The sequence below is a fragment of the Chelonia mydas genome, chromosome 1, assembly GCF_015237465.2.
Source record: "Chelonia mydas isolate rCheMyd1 chromosome 1, rCheMyd1.pri.v2, whole genome shotgun sequence".
Classification (NCBI taxonomy): Eukaryota; Metazoa; Chordata; order Testudines; family Cheloniidae; genus Chelonia; species Chelonia mydas.
In genome coordinates, this window is record NC_057849.1 from 173,645,951 (window position 1) to 173,660,851 (window position 14,901).

The 14,901-nt window shown below is 35.5% G+C and overlaps 1 protein-coding gene across 3 annotated transcripts in view; it reads left to right on the top strand.

The window, feature by feature from the left end:
* ROBO2 (roundabout guidance receptor 2) overlaps positions 1-14,901 on the top strand; it is a 1,527,115-nt gene that overhangs the window by 20,659 nt on the left and 1,491,555 nt on the right. For all 3 annotated transcript variants that reach the window (XM_043538357.1, XM_043538373.1, XM_043538358.1), the window contains exon 2: positions 2,112-2,228. In XM_043538357.1, coding sequence (XP_043394292.1) covers positions 2,126-2,228 — 103 coding nt within the window. In that variant the 5' untranslated portion in view covers positions 2,112-2,125. The remainder of the gene's footprint in view (positions 1-2,111; positions 2,229-14,901) is intronic.

Below are 14,901 nucleotides of genomic sequence, written 5' to 3' on the forward strand. Positions count from 1 at the left end.
GTTATCACTCAGTCAACATTCAGGGACACATCCAGCTAAATTGCATGAATGCTCTTGAACCATACACAGGGAAATACCAGAAAATACCCCCACCTTGCACCCCAGAAATGGACTGCCTTATGCTGCTCAAGACATTCTCCTGAGCAATACTAGCTCATTAATTAGTCTGCCACTTCATCAAAGGATAGCGAACATGCACCAGCCTTTGTAATCTGAGCAGATTCCCCATCTCACTGGTAAGGATAAAACATTAAAATAAGTTTTTATTAACTACAGAAACATAGATTTTAGGTGATTATAAGTGGTAGGCATGAAGGTCAGAGATAGTTATCTAAGAAAATAAAAAGTAAATACATTCTAAACCCTAAACTTTCAGACTAAGCAAGATTTTAATCAAACAGCTTTTCTCACTGCATTGCACATTGCAGGCAGTTCTTAATAAACAGGCTGAATTTTCTTTTCAGCCTGGGACCAATCTCCTCAGTTCGAAGTCTTTGTCTTCCTAGCATTCTTGTTGCCTTCAGAGTAGGTGGGGGAGGAGGGACCTGGTCTCATGATGCCACTGTTCCTTATTTTAGATTCCTTTGGACATGAACTGAGAAGGTACTGGCCCAGGCATGTCCTGGCAAGCCTTGCTGAGTCACAGAGTTGAGCAGTCCTCATTGTGCAGTGCCTGTGCAACTGCCTCTTTTTGAATTGTAAATATTTTGTTTATAATTCCCTTACTGGTCAATCATCAATTAACACCCGCCTGGGTGTGGGTCACCACCTTTGTTGCCACTGAGGAGCCTGCAGTGGACATCTCCCAGTCTCACATCATTGTTCAGTAACAACCATATAGCAAAATCTCATATATTTTGAGAGTAAAAATCATAATCATACTGTATTGTACAGTAATATCTAAGACTATGAATCCTCAATACAGTCAGCTATCACACAGTCCTTTATGTATTACAGATACTACAATTAATGCACATTGTATGTGTAGAGGTTTTTTTTTAAGTTTGTGGAACTATGTCAAATCCATTTTGAAAAAAAAAATAAATAAAAAAACCCAAATCCACATCCAGGCACCTCAGAATAGCTTTATTGAAGGGCTACTGGTTGTTCAGATATTTATACTGCCCTAATAGTCTCCGGAACTGTGACTACTCTGTCTTTATAGAACAGAATTACCATTGCATTTTAAAAATATTTCTATTGGTTTTTAGATACAGAAATTAGTTTGGAGATGTAGTGGTGGGGACAAATAATTCATTTCTAATATATATATCAGTGAGTTACAGAAAGAATGAATTGGTCTCAGATTTGTTTTCCTGAGTAGCTCTTGCACATGTATAAAATGAAAATGAGGTTCAGAGATTAAGTTTGAGCTAAAATTCACAATTTGGAAAGACAGATGTAAAAGTTGTTGTTTGTGTGTGTTTTGCAATTAGGGGAGAACACAAGGCTACAGTCATGGGAGAGGGGAAATGTGAGGAAATTGCTGCCAAATTTAGGCAAGTGCCCTATGCACTCTGTAGCATGTTAGAGCTAAGTCTTACCACAAAACTTTGTGTGACAGTGTTACACTCAGTAATGTGACAAAAAGGGTATTGTACAACATGGAATTATTTTGTAATAATAATATTCAGTTATTTTGTAACAATTCTAAAAATTAATTGTAAGTGAAAATCCAGCTAATGTCTGTTTATGATTATGGTAACAAGAATGTTATGCTTGTGAGCTGTAGCAGCTCTGAAGAGGGAAGTCTGGCACGGGAAGATGGGTCAGGAGCTTTTCTTAAGCACTATCTTGGGAGAGAGCAGAAAGGCTCAATGAGGTAGAGGTTGCCATTCCAGGCTCTTAAACTCTGTGTGAGCCAAAGTAAAATATTTATTTATCTGTCTGGCCACTTGGTTTCCATTTTCCACAAGGTCATAAGCATAGTTTTATGAAAGTCCTGAAGAGAGAGACTTTTTTGTTACAGATGAATATTTATGAAAGCTGGTTGATATATTAATCCTAGCTAGACTTGTTCCTGAAAAGGTTGATAGCCCTCCCTTCCCCCATTCCCCCTGTATTTCCAAAGAGCTGTAATTACACAGATATAATAATCTCTCTTTTCATAGTGTCTAATAATGCAATGGCTGGAGGACAAGAGAGCATCAGAGTAATTGGGTGGACATGTTGGATATTAACGGTAATTCTGATGGTATGGAGTCACCAGGCCAGTGGACAAGGGCAAGGTAAGTTCTAATGTTTTCTTTCTGATAATCAACTGTTTACTGATGACTGAAACAATGTGGAGATGGGGGGCAGGACATCTGATTACTTGAGAAGTTTGTCATTGTTTTGTACTGTGCGTATTTTGACTATTATTAACTAGAGCTGATTGGAAAATGGGGGTGGGTGGGTGGGTAAGGAGTACTTTCTATGGAAAACTTTGATTTTTGGTGAAAAATCAAAATCCAAACACTTCGAATTTGAAAAGCTGTCCACAGTGCCTCAAGCTCCCATTTTCCTCTATAGCTCAGGCTATCTCTGATTAGCCTGAATATCCCATAGTATACCACAGACTCACCTCTTGTTGAGGGGAGGTGGTATATAATGGGAGTTGCATGGTCATGGTCATAATTGGAGACAAAATATGGCTGGGGAGCTTGGCCCATAGTGGAGAATGGGGATGTGAGGCAACTAAATTACAAGTCCTCTCCTATGCACCACAGCAGCATAGCCAAAGCAAATTATTTTGTGTTTGGCTATTTTTTTTGACAAAAAAATAAAATATTCCATGGAAAACTTGCACTTTTAGTGATAACTTCTGTTTACTCAGAAAAAAAAAAGAAAAATAATTTTGACGAGAAAATTTTGATCAGTCAAGTTGCTAACTGTTCAACTTTTTTTTATGAAAATGGCTGGTTTACATTTTTCAAACATTTTGCTCATATTTAAGTCTTTAGTCATGCATGATTCTGGGAAACACTTCAGATTGTTTCAGCTCTGAAGTTGCTGGATGTAATGTTTCTGTGATGTAAACCATTGTTTGAAGAAAGGTGAAAACTACTCAAGTGCTTTACAGATTAAAAAGCACATGTTGCATTTTCAGTCTGAAACCTGAATAGGAAGTCAGATATGTTAAATTTACTGTGGCTTAATTGTTTTTGTCAATAATACTGTAAGCAATATGAAATGTAATATTCAAGTTATCTAAAGAGCACCAACCTCACTTTCAGATAACTCTGCCATTTTGCATTTGTGTTTGGTTTATTTTCTTGAAAGTTTCTCCATTTCTGCCTTGAAGGATAATCTCTGTTGATAATTTTGAGATAGGAAAGAATAACAGATAACTGAAAAAAGGAAGGGAGAGAAAAGCTTGTAATTTTTGTGTGTGAAACTGTGAATATTTTTACACCCTGGGAGTAAGTGATAATTAATGAGGCATTGAAGTAAAGGGGAAAAGTGAATAGTAATTCCCTTTGTGAGATATGCTAAGCTTACTTTGATAAATTAGTATTACAGAGGAGCTGCAAGATTATTATGTCCTCAATTTACTCAGCTAACAGGAAAAAAAGGTGTCGTTTTTCAACAAAAGGTTTTCTGTGTCCTATTGTGATTAATAACAGTAAATAATGCTGTTGACTAAAATGTGTACCTGTAATGTCTGCTCTGATAATTGTGGGGTAGTGGTTTGGGGGTGGGGTTAGATTTGTTTTTGGCTGTTGGAATGGTCATTGTATTTAATGTATAGTTTGATACTAGTTGTGAGTTTGAAAATCTAGATCTGGAATCTGAGTATAAATAAAATTTGTGTTGCATTTTCCCAAATAGTGCCCTGATCCTGCAGATACTTACATAACTGTGCAAAGAAGTTTAGCACCTGTGGAACTGTTTGAAAGATTGGGGGCCCAAGGGCCTAATCCAAAATCCATAGTAGTAAGTGGAAATCTACCACTTATTTTAATAGGTTTTGGATCAGGTCCAATATGAACAGCTACAGCAGATCTCTAGGTGTGATTTCATATACTGAAGTTTTTTGACTGATGAAAACTGTTTCTATACAGAGATGATTTTATTTTTTTAGCTATTTGAAGTAAACTTGTGAAAACAAAGTTTTAATGAATGCACTGTTACTTTCACTTTGGTTGCAATGTGTGGCTGGGAAAATACATCTATTTTGAAAATTATACTGATTATGTATTGTATGCAAAAATGACCTGCAACAAGTATGGTAAAATATTTTTATCCTATTCAATGACTTAACACCTGTGTGATGAACATTTTGATACTGTTTATGAATGAAGGAAAAGTAAAAAAAAATTAATGTGCAAACATGTATTTTTAATACCAGGGCTATTTGTCTGACAATGTATAAAACATTACTTAGTCTCCTATAACTATTCTGTCTTCCTTGACAGAAAAAGGCCATATGTTTTGTAAATGACATAAAACAATGTAGTCAAATACATTAATCCATTATTTTCACAAATTCTGTTGCAAATCGTATTAAGATTTACAAGATTGTTACATGGTTCATGGATAACCATAAGTAGGGTCAAATATGTATAATATAATCAAGTTGAATGTATTTCAGTTTTGGCAGAATTGATGAGCTCTGTGAGGACTGAGGTTTACCATATGCCTTTAGTTTAGATACTTTCTAGTATGTGTTAACACTTGCCACTGCTACCAATGGCTACATAAAATTTAAAGTGACTGAGAAGTTTGTTTTTAATTCACTGGCAATGTAGAGATACATTAAAACCTAGGGGCAATAATCTTTAGAGTAAATATCCAACAGACTTTTATGGATGATTCAAATACTGTGTCTGAATGGAAATTTTGTAACTGATTTGAGTTACAGTAATACATCCTGCAATCCCCTAATGTTTTCACTTAAAAATAATTTGAAGAAATTAATATGCGCGTCAGAAAGAATGGAGTCTTTATGGAGTCTAATTATAGATGTTTATTATTCACAGGACTCATGATCATACTTCGTTTATCCCCATTAATCATGGCCAAAAAGTAATTTCATCTGGTACACCAAGTAGTAATATTGAAATAAACTCTAGAGGTAACTATTTATTCACCTTTTTCTTATAGTAGTCTATATGTGCTCCGAATTCTTTTGAGAAACATACTTCTTTAATACTAGTACTGAATATAGATGCTAATTCAGCCCTCAGATACATGGACCTAATTTCCATTGACTTCAGGTGGTAGCGTTCATGTGCCAGAAAGATAAATTTATCCCTCTGCTCTTCCATAATGAGGGGTGTGTGTGTGTGTGTGTGTGTGTAAAACTCTCGCCTTCCCAGTAAAGCAAAGTTTTATTAGGTGAAAGATGTGAACAGACATTTATTGGGAGGATTTGAGTTTCACTTTGAAAAGTGCTATTCATCCTACTTACTTGGAGGATTTTAGTATATTTTCATGAGCAAAATATTTGCGACTAGAAAAATGTGGCAAAGAGCAAACCAGATACCTTTAGTTCAGATTAACTGATTTAGAGTAAATGAAACAACAATATAAGAAAGCATAAAAGCCAAGTCTCCACAGGAGAGCACAGTATCTCACCTCTGTGGAATATTGCATCAGCTGTGCCTCTCAAAATGGCAATTGCCCCTTCAAACAGACTTCTAGAAAACACTTATATAGCTTGAAGCTCAGTACAATAATGAACTCTGAATAGTAAACTATAATTTACACTAAACTTTTTATCTAATCTGATCACATGAACTTAATGTATAAAGTGGTGGGTATTAAGGTAATACAGTCTTTCAGATGACATTTAGTTGCATATATAAAAGGCTTTAGTTATGGATCAACTTTATTTTTTTTCAATAGTGGCATTGTAAGGTTCCATATTCACTGTCACGATAACTTTCATATTAAATTTACTCATTGTCCTTTTAAATGGAAGCTATTTTTAACTGCCAGCATTCATATATAACCTGGGTTATGACAGTCAAGCTGGGTTCATCACCATTTTAAAAAAAGTTCTGCAGGCACAAACAAAACAAAACACAGCCACCCTCCTGCCCCCACAGAAAACCCTCCAAACCAGATAAATACAAAACTCTTTCCTAACTATTGTGTTAACTCTAAAATATTTTCTTAAGCAAATTTCACACTGACACCAACAGACCCAGACTTTGGGCCCTGTAAATTCTGTGGGCCCTCTTGACTTGAGAGAACCGAGAAATATAAAGGAGAATATCTGCTTCTATTTAATAAATTTGAGTAAAAATTCAACATTTGTCATTTCAGCTCTATGCACTACACTTGGACACAAAGAGAACTGGACAAAACAAGAACACAATTAAATACAACTCTCTCACTATTCCAGATTTAGGCACATTGCCAGAGAGAGGTTAAGACATATGGCTGCATATACACAGGGAACAGCTTCTGAATCACAAAACTCTCGCTCCCAGAACAATCCATTTACACCAGAAAAAATCCAACTTGCTCTTTCAAATACTAACACCAAACTCAAACAAAAGCCTCTCATTTTTAAACTGCTATCCTGTTGAGTCTCATTTCCACGTACTGGCCCAAATTAAACTCTGGAGTAACTCCATTGAAGTCATTGGAATTATACAAGAGATAGATTTAACCTGCATTGTCAGCAGCTTGTCTATCAATTGTTAGAATTTTGCTAATGAACACAATATGTGCACCAACTATAACAAAAATATGGAAGAAAGCTCCATGTATCATCTTAGTCAGAATTCATAATCAAAAGAGTACAAGCAGTGTAAACCTTGTAATTAACATTGGACTAACCTTGTGAAGTGGGGAATGTAAGTTTCCATGGGCAACAAAAGAGATGAACTAACGCTTTAGATCATAGCAATGTGTAGTTCAATATATAGTGGACTTGTTTCAAAAGAAATGAGCCTCTTTCCAGCTACTGACTGGAACATTATCTTTTTCTATTTCTCTAATATGAGAGAGAAGGATGTCTGGCTGTTGGCTTTGCTAGTGCGTATTAGTTTGCCTGGTAATGTAATGAAGGGACCTACTTTATATGTTTAAGATTTTAAAAAGTGATTAGTGACTCTGGGTGTCTCAATTTTTGGGTCCCTATCTTGAGATGTCTTAAAGGGAACTTATCTTTTTTTTTTTCGGAGTGATGGGCATCTTTCCTCTGAAAACCATGCCATTTAAAGTGACTCAAGTTGGGCACCCCAAAATTAAGGCATCTAAAGTCATGAGTTAATTTAAAAAATAAAATGAGGGCCACTGGTTCATAACTTGCACTAGTTTTTTATTTATTTTAATTGCTCTGTTGTATAAACATTATAAAACATGTCTACTAGTTCAGCAATGAGTTTCTAATCTTGACAGCTAAAAGGAACCACGAGGTCATGTTATTCTAACTAGCATCTTGCTCTTCTATTCCCAAAACTCCTACTTAAACAGTTAAAGCTAAGGCATAATTCATCTTTTGAAACATTGGAGTTACAAATTAATGCTTTATAGTATTTGAAAGGTGGCACACTAAGTTCTTCTAGATGTCATAAGGCACTGTTTTCTAGGTCTAGTGGTTCTCAAGATAGTGGCTGGTAAAATCCTATTGGACTCAAAATGGAAACAAATGCTATATGTTTATTAGAATGATGTAATCTCAGTACTAGCCCTTGTGGATTGCAAGATATTAAACTTGAAAATAGTTTACTGATTCCTCAGCCCAACACAGTCTTTTCACGACTTCTCCAGAAGTGAATATGGCAGACTCCATGGACCAGGGTGCCTTTTTAAATCTCTAGTTCCCCAAATACATATTGTTTGGACATCAGCCTGTGAAACCCTAATTCAGCCTCTTTGTGCCTATGCTTTATGATACAGTCTTTAATTACATGATCACTTACTGTTGTTTTTCCACAGGACCCCTGCATCATTCAGTGCACAGACTGGCCTCACAAGGAGGCCAAATTAAGGTTGCATCAGCAACTGTCAATTTGGCATTTCCTAGTTTTTGAGTGCTTGACTTTGCAAATTAAGTAATGTTCTTTCAACATAATTTTTGTATAGAATATAGATACAGTGTACAGGTAGATATTTTTATTTAAAAATATATACAGCATCCATACACTTTCAGTCTGAATGTAATGTCTTAAACTTAGATGAAGGGAAATGGTAAGATATGAATAAACAGAAGTAAATTTCCGTGAGTTTTTGCTCTAACAAGATACATCAACTGTATCTTACAAAATGGCAACTGCAGCTGCAAACAGCAGATTCCTAGAAAATTAAAGCTGCAATATAGAAAAAGCAAATTAATTTACGTAGCTGCAAAGATGATACTCTGATGAGAATGTATGCTAGATAATATAAATTTTAGGTCAGGCTTAGTACAATTAACCAGATATGAATGGGACTAGACAGAGCAGTGAGGGACTTATTCAGTGACCTTGCAAGTCAAAGCCACATTGATTTGCTTGTAAGTGTTTAGACTTTTGAGGGCAATAAAGTTTATTTTTCTCACTTCAAGAGCCAGATTCTACTTATCCTTTACACAGTCTGCAATGTGAGGAGAGTAGTAAAGAGCCTGTCCCTTTTGCATTGATCATTAAAAAAACAGACAGATTATAGTCGGAGACTGCTCCCAAAATTCTCCCACAGTGGTGCATGTCGCCTCAAACTGTTGTAGGCTAGGGAGAGCTATGACTCCAGTACTTCCATGCGTTGGCCATGTGGAGGGGAAGAGTGTGCTATGTCCCTTTTAATGGGATAAAGCAGTTTGTGCATTTCCCTCCATACTAGGACGTCCAGGAAACCTTCTGAGATCATAAAGGCTGCTTAAGGGAACTGAGGCGCCAAATCCCCTAGTTTTGAAAATCTCAATCTTTGTCTTAATTAAATACAAGAGTTCTCAAAAATGTTACAGCAGCTGATGAATATATATATATATATATATTCAAGTATTTTAATGTAATCCATATGGATATAAATTACTTCACATACTAGTCTGAAGAAAGGGTTCTGAAATTAATGTGCATTTCAGATATTTTTAACAAAGATTTTAGGAAAGAAGCATAAGTTTCTATGTATGAGGACAATAGGATGTTGGGAGCAGTTATTAGTTTCTCAGCAGTTGTGTGCCAGCTTCTGCTGCTATAGAAACAGTTTTTGATGACCACCTAGTAGCAAGAAATTAAGTTTATAACTGGTCAATCATTTACCTAGTGCACAAGGATCTTTTAAAATACGAGGACCATTCAGTGAACTGAAACACCTTCTGATTTAGGTTATCATTTTTTGTTAGACACTACTAGTCACTTTTGTGAACAAGCAAAGACTATGTTAGTATACATAAAATTACTTAAGGAACAGTCCTTATACAGTTCATGTAACTGCAACTATAAAACTTTGATAAAATCTAATAATTAGTAAAAGGGTACCAGAAATACCAAATGTGTAGCCTTGGAGGAATTGTCATATTTGTTAACTATAACAGGCACATTCTTTGTTTTGTGAAATATAATAAAAATACAATTAATAAAATTAACGTCAATTGCAGTATGGCTCTTTCCAATGTCCATATGCCTGACATGCTATATGTTGGGGTTATCTTATACTATGTGCCGGGCTTTCCCACAACTGCTTTTGTTTTTGATTTGGATTATGCAGAGAACTTATTTATGGGTTCACTCTGCCCACCACAGAAGATTAAAATCTAGAAGAGATTGTTAAATCTTAATTCTAGGTTTCAAGAAGCCAGACTTAAATCTGATGTCAGTGCTGAAAGTCCCAAGAAGGCTTGTTTGCTACCAGCTCATTTCACTTTGAAAAAGACACCTTTGGTTAATTAAGATGTGTTATTTAATAGAGCTCATTTGAAATTTGGACACTTTTCACTGAAACAGCTAATATTTAGAAAAAATGGAAAATAATTCATCAAATGTTCACAATTTCTCCCCTGGTTTTAAACCAACTCTCTTATTTAGTTTTGCTAGTTGTTTCACTTGTGATACATAGAATGGTTGGTGTTCTACAACTAAGATTTCTATATGAAATTATTCATAACAGTTACTCCTTGGTGTAAAGCACATCTCAGCATTCAGGCATAATACTGGCTTTAGATAGTCAAATGCCAAAAACTTAACTAACAACACAGAATTAATGTTACAGCCCCCCAGCAATAAACTTTGTCTTTTGTGCACTTCCACAGTGTACAAACACATACTTCCTGTTTCAAAGTGACTGTCAGTATCATATTTAGATTATAAAGGATGGGAGGAGAAAGTGTGGCATAAAGAGTAGACATGGCCTGACGAAGGTCATGCAACGGGTAAATGACTGAGCTGGGAAGAAAAGCCAGGTTTCTTTACTCTCAGTCCAGTCCCACAACTTGTAGACCATTCTGCTTCTCAAAAGGGGAACTGGGCTTCATCAATAATATGGTGTCATTGCTGACCATTCCTGTAGAAGGCCTTAGTGATACAGTATCAGCACATAAATCTGTGGCTTGTTTTCTGAAGCAATAGAACATAATCTTGTACTTAACCTTTGCCTCTTTTACATTATGCAGACTTTTATTAATGAATGACAATGGTGTTTTGCAAAGAGTAGAATTTTTCAAGTGTATGACCTTAAGTACTTCAAGTTAGCAAGCACTTCAGTCTATTTGCTAAAGATTAATAACAAATATTGCCTTTTTGAGAGACATTTGTCATCGACAGAACTACCCCATTTCCAGTAATATTAGGCAAAAAAAAATAAGTAAACTATTGGGTTTCTTGTCAGGATGTTTTGTCCTTAAGTAAGCCCACATTTCCCTCCATCTCTGCCCCTCCCACACCATGGGGGTTGCATATGGAAAAGATAAGTACACAAGCTGTGTCGCATTTGCCAAAACGGCACCTATGATATGCAACTATATGTATCTTGTTGGAATTTTGTTGAACTCCTACATGAGTATGGAATTATAGGCACAAGAATTTCTTGTTTTCAATCAGTCACATTTCTATTTTTCATTTATTCTTTATGCAAACATGGGCACTGTTCAAGTTAATACCACATACACATATAATATTTCTTTAAAATTCATCTTCATTGACTTTCATAAGGAAAATAGTAACATAAGCATGCAGACATTTTTTCCATTGCATTGCCAACAATTAGAAAACAATCATAAAGTGTTACAGATGTTCTCAAAATTAGCAAATTAAGCCAACACCTCAACAAATAGCATATTTAAACATCGTTTTTACTGAGCATATTATAAAGTAATTTCAAACAATTAGCACAAAATGAACATCCTTCCTAACACAGCTCATATAAAATATTAATATTAACTAGAAGTATCTAATTATAAATAGCATGAGACTAATATGTACTGTACAGAGGTGTGCAGATATTATAGTGACAGATAAGGAACCAAAATAGATAATACATTTGATGTTAGAAGCATTACGATGGATTGAAAATTCCAGTTAAAACTGAGTGTAGCTTCATTAAATCCTGAGTGTAATAAACAGATAATTTAGGGTTTTTCTATGAACATTCTGTATTTAATTCTGAGGTGGTTTCCACTCTTTTGGTAGAGTAGTTGTTTGCTTATCTTGTATATATGATTGTATTTTCCTGTTTAGCTTCTTAATATTTCCTTTATATGCCATTTTATATTCTAATAATTTACATCCAGGAAAATGTATTTTTCCCTATAGTAGAATTACTCAGACTTTCAATCCTGATTTTTGTGTGGGATTCAGGATTCTATGTAAACCTCACAGGTAAATCTACAAGCAGACACTGCCTAAAACCAGGCTTTTGGCTTGAGACTTTGGGAGAGTAGTCTATGCCCTCATGGCTTACCGTGAATCAGTCACTGTGGGTGACATGGCTGCTAAAATTGAAAAATAATATGGAAAATTATGATGATGAATACTTTGGTTTAGGGGGAAGAGAGATAGGTCCCATTTGTGAAGGCAGTAAGTAAAACAATTATTTACTTGCTGAAAACTAACACTTTTTAGGTAGGTAAAATTAATTTTATTTTTTAATTTTTTTTTTCTTTGTAAAGTAAATTTTTCACCCAAATGGCAGAGGGAAGCTGCCATTTTCCATTGTAGGCAGGATTTTTGAATGGAAATGGTCTGAGGTTGTTTGATTAAACTTTTATATTAAAGGATACAGAGGAAGCCTCGTTTATCCATTTTCCCTGTGAGATACCGTGAGAGAGAGTATCCCTTCTATCTCAGGAGAGGGTAATATGGGAAATCCACATTTTATTTGCATTAGAAGTACCTCTGTTTATCTGCAATAAAATTAATTTCATTGAGGTTTCTTAGTGTATGTAACAGAACTGAACCAAAACTTACACTTATTTTTTCAACATACGGGGATTTGTGTTTCACATAGTGTGGAGTAGGGAGAATGCTGCAACTGTGAGGGGCTGATTTAAAAAAAAATTTTTTTGAGTTTTGGACTGGCAAGGACACAGAGCTCCAAAGCAACCTCCCCTGCTTTGTCCTCATTGCTGTTCTCTCCCCATGATAGACCTTACTTACTGTTTTACATGCTCAGCAACCTGCAAAACATGTCCATATCTCACATGCAGCAATGTATCTCAGTAACTTTCTCCTCCTTTACCACTTTTTTCAGGGGTTGCTGAGTGGCTACTCTGCATTCTTGATGTGTGGAGAAGGCCTTCTGCTCCCGCTATCCTGTCAAAGATCTTGTGGAGTGCAGAAAACCATTTGCTTGCACAGTGGGCAACTAAGGTGTAGGAAACAGTACCAGTTGACTAAAACTGGGATCTAAAAGATCACCATGTTACAGTTCTATACACAAAGAGCAACCATATCTTCTCGATGTGAATGACTGATTTTAGCTGAAGGGGAATCAACAAAACAAGAGATAACAAAAGTAAGGTCTCCATGGGACACTGCACACCATGAATCCCTTCAACAAGTTGAAGCAACTGTATGTCACAAAACAATGGTTAGTCCTGAAGACAAATGGTTTTTACAAAGATGCCTTTATTTGCTGTGTGTTGCTCCTGTATGCTAGTTACGTGGCTAAATATATCACCTGAGAACCACTTAGAATCAGCTGTGAAGCATCCAGCTGTGTGCATGTGGGATTCCTGCTACTCATGACACTAATTTGTATTGGCCAGTGGATCAAACCTTTCAGTGGCTTCAGGCTCCCTACCACTCAGGGGGCAGATTCACAATTCTGTTTAATAAATAACTTTTGCTTCCAGTTCCATAACTAAATAAGACATGTGCATCTTCTATAATGGTAGGTAAAGGCCCACTGGGGACAAAATCATTCCAATCTCCTCTAATTGCCACCTTTCCAAAGGCAGGAAAGCAGCCAGTGGAAGTTTACTGAGTATAACTGCTTCCTTCTGTGTGGTCTGATTTTCAGAGAAAGGAAGACAGTTAAGTTCACCCAAAAACCAGGCAGGGAAGGCAACGGTTCATTGTATTCCCCTAATAAAAGGGATAATTGTGAGAATGAGGTTGTGTTGGAGAGAGACCTTCAAGGAGATGGTTACCATAAGTGTTAGGAAAAATTGTCAAATTCCAGACTTTCAAAGTTGGTTCCTTTTGCAGGGTTCAAAACAGACTATTTTTTTGGTTTTGTTTTTCATTCAACTATTTTATCAATATTTTTATTGAAGCTGTCAGGAAAGCTGTTGAGGTAATGATCTAAACCTAACATTTTGGTAAATGAAAAAACTGAGTAATAGTTTTGTTTTGATTAAAAATTTTAAAAAAATATATGATGGAATATGGAATACTGTGTTATATTTTAATGTCCACACTTAAAAAACTGACCAACTGAAAAACACTAAGTGTGTTTCAAGGTCTGGAAAATGTCTTGTGGAGGGAGACAAAAGCTCAACCTGTTTAGTTTAACAAAGAGAAGGTTATCTCTTTGTGTGAATATTTGCACTTATTTAAAATGTGTATTTATCCTTGTGCATGACTATATGTAGGCATCTGGTAGGGGCTAACTTTTTCAGATTTTGCACAGATATTTAGCATGTGAGTTTTGAAAACTTTACCTTGTTTAGTGGGCATGACATAAGAATAATCATTACATAATAGACAAAGGCAGTAAATAAAATTACCCTATATTCATTCATTGCCTTTTTGGTCTACATGAAAAGTTTGCTTAAAATTAGTTCACAATGGACTAATTTGTTTACATTTGTTCACATCACAAAAACTACTGCCACATTTCGTACTAATTGGAATCTTGGGGGTGTACATCTCAGTAGGTAGGTTTTGGATTGAAGTGATGATAGAGTGGCGTTATTCTCTCGTTGATAGAGGGACTCACTACAGGGGTTCAGGTACGTTGGGACAGTGTGGAGAGACTTACAGTATTTCTTCCTGTGATGTAGTTATCTAGTCTATGGCTAAAAAGAAGTCTTTGGTGTCTAGGCCTGTAAAATTAGGGCTTTCACAAAAAGTAAATTACACATAAAAGAGAGAGGAAAAGAGCCTTTACCCAATATGGATTTTTTTTTGAAAACTACAATGTTATTAGACATCATTCAAAGTAAATCTCTCTTTTTTTCCACTTTAAAAAATGTTATGGCTTTCTCTGGTTCCAACAAAATGTATGAGCCTCAGATCTGTTCTTGGCAGTGACTGTGGTATTACTCAGGAAAGTTTCATAGAAATAAGAAAAATTGGCACTAAAGTGAATGATACAATGTATCCAGTATAAAACATTTTAATCCTGGCATCTGTACAAGTTCTAAGTGTACTAATGTAAATTTATTGAAATACAGCTTGGCATTTTATTTATATTCCATTTTAAATGAATGCAGTTCAGGAGTTGGCTTTTATACATTTAAAAAAACTTACCATACCATAGTGATCTTGGCAAGTTGAATGGACTATTTAAAAGGATACTCTTGCATCAAGTTTAAAAAATTTGCTTGAT